A 6,403-nucleotide genomic window follows, 5' to 3' on the forward strand; every position below is an offset into this window, starting at 1 on the left:
TACACTTAAATTCTTAAATAATGTTTAGATTGATTTAGAAATTTAAAATAATATAAAAATAAGAAAACTCTTCACGCTTTTTTACATCTACGGCCTCGCCTAACCCGAAACTTGGCCTCCATGCCTTGCCTGCTTTATGTTCTTTGAACCCCATTCTTAAGTGAATGGTGCGTAGGAAGGTAATTTTTTGATGAAGATACATCAACGTAACTATATTCTACCTTAAACAAACTTCCTACTCTACTGAATTTACAGGCATGCGATATTTTGGTCAACGAACGTAATGTACTGAATTTAAAGGCGTGTACTATTTTATTATGGAATTAGCATTGAATTTTTTTTTTTTACCTCATTAGTTAATGTACTCGTTTTCTTTTTATGGGATCCGAATGAGTTATGACAGCCTACAAGATGGCCTAGCGAGGGCTCACAGTCACAGGGGCGAAAGTCAGTTCGACTCGCCGAACCAACTTTTTCACTAGTCTTCGTATTAAGGTTACAAACATCAATATTATTGTGAGAACCAATTGTTTTAGGACACGTAATTCTGTATATTGCCTCATTGCGTACACGATTTGAGGGAATTTGAACAGGGACTTTCAAATAAGAATTTCACTATTCAAATTTAACACGTTCGGTTGGTTTTTTATATCGAAAGTATCAATAAACTTTGACCATCCTCGAACAACTATGTCACTCATGTATAATCTAATTAGGAGCAATCATGTAAATCGTTTGGGTTCAACCAACGAACACATCAAAACTAAAGATGTGCAAACCTGTTAGTCCATTTCTATGTCTGCTCTTCTAACGGGGAGGCCACTGAACTCCATATTTCCAACTACGTGATTGAACTCCATTTTAGCCTATGTTCGATGGTCATTATTTGGCAAAATAAAGTTTTGAATGGTGAATTTTCGGATAATGTGTGATTAAAAAGAGCGAAAAAGTTTTAAATTTACGTGCAGAATATTTTATTGTATAAACATGTGATTAAAAATGAATTTGTACGATAAAGAATTTAGAAATAATGATTATCAAACTGAGGCTTAATGTAATTAGAACACAATTTTTTTACTTTTTATTTTTAAATCATTAAACGTTTGTCAAGTGCATTAAAGAATTAAATAATTGAGCAAAATCTTTTAAAATATTGCATTTATTTCTTGTTCTTCTTCATATTAAAACTTTGATTGATTGAATCAAGCTCTTAAATCATCATATTTATCAAAGTTTCTCGCTCTCTTTTGATACTTGACTATCATTCATAAAAAAAAAGTGATATAATTTGAGAAAATTTTTTTACTTTACTTTGAATTTATTTTTTCTTCTTCCTTATATAAAATTTTTTGATTGATTTGAGTTAAACTTTTAAATCATCATATTTATACAAAAAATTCATTTAACACTTACACTATCATTTATTGACATTCACTGAAGTGCTAGTCTTCCATAATACTTAATTCATTTGTATCATTTATCAAGAGAGAGGCACTCATTATAAAATCATTTTCTTAAACTTGTGTGGGTCATATTGATGTCTTTTCAAAGCTTAATAATATAATATCGGTGCTCCTTGTTTAAGTCATTGCGTGAATCGTATTGAGATCCTTTGAAAACTCAATATTGTATAAAGATTAGTGCTCCTCGTTTGTAAGTCACCTAAAGCATTATAAAGGTTTGAATTGCACCAGAAATCGATCAATACCGTGAAAAGATTTTGCTTGTGACAAAAAGCTTGGTAACCAACGATGTAAATCATTGAATTGGATCCAACCTCCATAATTATACGTTTGTATCATCATCTCTTCCCTTTTACTTATCTTTATGCTGTTTACTTTTATTGTTTGATTGATTGACTAGTTTTACTTGCTTGATATAAGATTAATTTTTGAAAAGCTTTTTTAACCAACAATCCACCCCCTCTTGGTTAGTCTTTCTTGGACTATCACATGGTACATAAAACAAACAATACACAATAATTTTGGATCGTACAAACCCAATAATTTAGAGAGAGAAAAACTGAGAGGATTTATGAACATCAAATACCTAAAATTTCCCGTATAAAATATTAATCGGTGATTTACGGAGGACCAATCTTTCTCCACAATAATACATTGAATTTGCTATGATTGAAAAACCATCTCAAATTGTGTAGATTACAGATATAGACGAAACCTTGCAATTTTTTCCTTCTACGGTCGAAGTTCAGTTACTTTCCATGCAATTTACCCTATTTGAATTGTCCCTGTTGTGAATGGTAAATATTTGGAGAATGTTTATTGCATTTACCGAACACCATAAATAAATGCAATTAACGGTTCGCCTAAAGTAGCATGTAAAAGCCACAGAGAGTTCACACAAGATATAATACCATCCAGTATAAAGGCTTTTTTTGTACATTATGCAGCAGCAACATAGTTTACATTCTATTAAACTCAGCAACCACCACTAGCAGGTTCAATCGAGCTCAAAAGCCCATTGCCTCTGAGCTGCATGCAGTGTTCTTCGGCATCTGCTTGAGCGCATATTATTACAACTGATAGCCCATTATAATGTGCTTCTTGCATTATATTTACAGCATTGTCGAGGGTCATTCCAGGAATAACCTTCATTAGAACTTGCACAACGTACTCCCTTTTATTGTAATTGTCGTTGTGCAGCATAACTCGATAAGGAGGAGCCATTTTTTTCGATTTCCTGGAAAATGGAAAACACAACTCTAGAAAGATGTTGGATGTCCAGATAGGTTTACCCTACCTCTACATATTATTATTGTGCCTAAACAATGCAAATTGACAGACGTTATACATAAATAAAAATTATGTTTATCAAGTGCCTGTACATTATACCAAAGAACTAAAACTAAATAATTTGTAACAGTAATTATATATGGATAGATATGTAGTCAGTACAACTCAAAATAGAAATTTGAATGGAAACACAAGAAGCAAGACACTCCTTCCAATTTCAAGAGTGACTACGTGGTTGGGTTGCTGCTATCAAGTTAGGTTGGTCACCTTATAAATCATGACCTCTTATTATTCATATACCTTTTAAGAATTTAAAATATCCATTGTACCATGTCACAACACAAGCCCTATATGAAAACAGTTATACCTTCACTATCCGTACCTCAGATCAAACTCAGATTCACGTCCAGGAGCTGTTTTCTCTATGACAGGCTTCTCCAAAATCCCGCCACCGCCTTTCCCTAAAGCAGCTATTGGCATTGACGTAAATGAGCTCCGGCTTGTGCATTGCTTATGACGTGGGTACTTATCCGCTATTGCATACATCAACCAAATATCTCAATAGAAGTAATGCTCCAAATAATCAACAAAACTTCACAGATTTTTAGTTGAGTGGCTAAGCGACATATAAAATTACACTTGATATTACAAAAAGGAAGGCAGATATAGAAACTAAACAAAGAGAACAGGTAAAATATAAAAGGCCCAATGATATGGTTGATTCTCAATCTAAAAGCACACAGTGATTTCAGAAGGTGTTTAAATAGTTATTAACATAACTGACAATTAGAGCTTGGTTGATCTATGTTACTTGCCAATCAGGAAATCATAACTGTCTTTGTTCTCCACATTTATCTCCCACAAAAGTTATCCTAAGAGAACTTATGCTTATTATCTGAATCCAGAACATGTCAGCTCCCAGCACAACTCCGAAACCATGGTTAATGATATTTCCATTCTTCTTGTGTTTCTCGTTGATAATATCACATAGAAAAGGGAAAAGGATTATACCGCAAGGCAATATTTAAGAAAAAAAAAAAAAAAAAAAAAAAAAAAAAAAAAGGGATTATCTAAAGTGGAAATCTTCAAATGTTCAAGGTATTTGAGTTGATGCACAATGAGAGGGCCAGTTCAAACTATATATAACAAAGTATACGGTATGACGGAACATGAAAGTTATTCATAAAGACAAACGCCATAGCAGGTTCCATTATCAATTCATTGTTGAATCTTCAAAGGTCAACCTTGTTAAGATGAGCAACTCAAACCTCATATCTTGGTTAATGTTTTCATCTTTATTCGATGTGTGGAGTTCTCTTATGAAAACAAACTTCCAATATCATCTCATAAAAGTCTTAAGCTATAAATTGGAGAAAGTACCCATTTTTGAACATTGAATTTTCAATTTATTACAAGTATTTGTACCTGATCAACTGTGTCCTGAAATAACAAAGAATCAGGCATTTTCAGGATAACTAAATTACATTAGGTTGATTGCATTGCTCCTGCAATCTGAACACGATTATCTTCGAACTTCTCCACAATTGGGCACAAACATAACACAAAGCCATTAGAAGCCTTTTGAAATATGTAACATCATCTCATGAAATTGAAAGGTCCGCTTTATGGGTTAATTTTATAAGCACTTCGGGTAACCACCCCCCAAGTTTCAAACGAAGCGGTAAAAATTAAAATTTCTAACCAATTATGGGTGCTAGTAGTCATATGATAGTACAGTTAAAAGCAAAATTTCACATAAACTTGATAGATTACTCAAATATAAGCTGTTAATACAAATGAAAACAAAAAAAGTTAACATCTATTACAAACAATAAAAATACTTAGGTATAAAATTTCAGAAACAAACTACTAGAAGGAAATTACCGGGTATGGGTTGGAATATTTGATTAGGGGAAAGAGCAACTCGTCCGCAACTAATCGCACTCTCCATTTTTCACTCCGACTCTTCGCACCACAACCACACACACAAAGAATAAACAAAATGGAGGTCGTGGCTCCTGGGCAACAATAATATCCTCAGTTTTTTTCCAATTTCCTCTATTGTCCTGCAAAATCTCAGATTTTTTTTATTTTTATTTTTTATTCCTTCAATTTTGAGAAAAGCAAATGTAGACAAATGGTTATCACGATTCGACGTAAACGACGACGTATTGACCGCCTCGCAACAAATAAAAATCAAAACCAAGAAAGTACAGGGCTTCATAAAGTTGGAGTTCCAAAATTAGCCTCCGTTACATTTTCTACCAAGGGTAAATAAAGGAAATCTTATTTGGTAATTCACATTTTAATATAAGTCAAAATCAACAATTAATTTTAAAAGTATATTTATGTATCCTATAATTTTTCAATCACATATTTTATCTACTTATATTAAAATATACTAAAATTTTTATTTTAATCCCTATCAAAGAGGGGCTAATGTTAAATTCTACGACTTTTCTCATATCATCCCTAAAATCACAAAATTAGTAATGCCAAGTTATGGCAATGTTTTTAAATTAAAATATTAAAAGATGTGGCATTTTTTTTTTTTTTTATCACGTTCCTGATGTGGCATTAGAATCGGGCAAAAATCGAATCAACCAACTCAAATTGCCCAACACGTTTGGGTCGGGGATTGCTTCAACTTTGACTGTGTTCGATTTTTGCGGATAGAGAAATGGGATGGGCTGGGTCAGGTGATGCCCGTCTCAAACCACGCAACCCGACCCATCAATTTTATTTAAAAAAAAAAACAAAAAAAAAAACAGAAAACAAAACCTCCTCATCAAAGCAAAAGAAGGTAGAAACTCAGAAGCCTTATATTACGTTCTTGAAAATCTGACATTTTGTTGGTGCAAACATGTTTCACAATTGCAAAATAATTTAGGTTGCGGCGGGTTTAGTTTTCTACTTTCCATTTTCAGTTTCAAAATGGTTTTTAGTTTTCTTCGAAAACACCGTGTTTTGGGCATTTTTAGCGTTTTGGAAACGCTCAAAACAATAAAAAAATCGTTTTGTATTTTCAATTATAAATTTTACCTTGTTTTCGAAAACGCATTTTCGAAAACAACAAATCAAACACGTTTTCCGCATTTTCGAAAATGGAAAATGGCCCAAAAACTCCAAACCAACCGTACCCTTAGTTTCTTGAAATCTACCTTGTGCATTTTGGTGGATTAAGGTGTAAGTATTATGCCCTAGGTCCAATCAACTTTGGACATAAATACTTTTATATATAATTAATGCAATTAAATGGCAGATCTATTATTTAATTAATAGACAATTAAATAAATAATAGAGTCCGTAGATTCAAATATTTGTAATTTGTTAATCACAAGGAGTTGTGATTGTGAGATACAGATTACATCTGATTGAATCTTAAATCATCCGTGGTCGTAAGTAATAACGAGATACGGATATCGTTATTACGGATAGACCATCACGTGTGGCATTTCTTACTTGTGAAGTAAGTAGCTGATCTCACAAGCCAAAGTGTGGTGACACTTAAATGAACACGTGGATGTTTTTGTTATAGAACAAAACATTGGAGACCCGTCGAGAGATTCCACATGGATAACTATCTGAGTGTCGGTGGTTAATCTCTAACGTTCGGTAGTGAAATTGGTCCTTTGACTTGAGGTCGTCAT

The 6,403-nt window shown here is 33.0% G+C and overlaps 1 protein-coding gene across 1 annotated transcript; it reads right to left on the bottom strand.

The window, feature by feature from the left end:
- Positions 1 to 2,287: 2,287 nt before the first annotated feature.
- On the bottom strand, positions 2,288 to 4,882 carry LOC111372118 (ATP-dependent Clp protease adapter protein CLPS1, chloroplastic). Its single transcript, XM_022994296.1, has 3 exons — positions 4,638 to 4,882; positions 3,136 to 3,286; positions 2,288 to 2,700 (listed from the first exon to the last, which is right to left on the bottom strand). Exons 1-3 carry the CDS (start codon positions 4,702 to 4,704, stop codon positions 2,439 to 2,441), a joined length of 480 nt encoding a protein of 159 aa, XP_022850064.1. The 5' UTR covers positions 4,705 to 4,882; the 3' UTR covers positions 2,288 to 2,438.
- Between the last annotated feature and the right edge of the window lie 1,521 nt (positions 4,883 to 6,403).

The sequence above is a fragment of the Olea europaea genome, chromosome 23, assembly GCF_002742605.1.
Source record: "Olea europaea var. sylvestris chromosome 23, O_europaea_v1, whole genome shotgun sequence".
Classification (NCBI taxonomy): Eukaryota; Viridiplantae; Streptophyta; class Magnoliopsida; order Lamiales; family Oleaceae; genus Olea; species Olea europaea.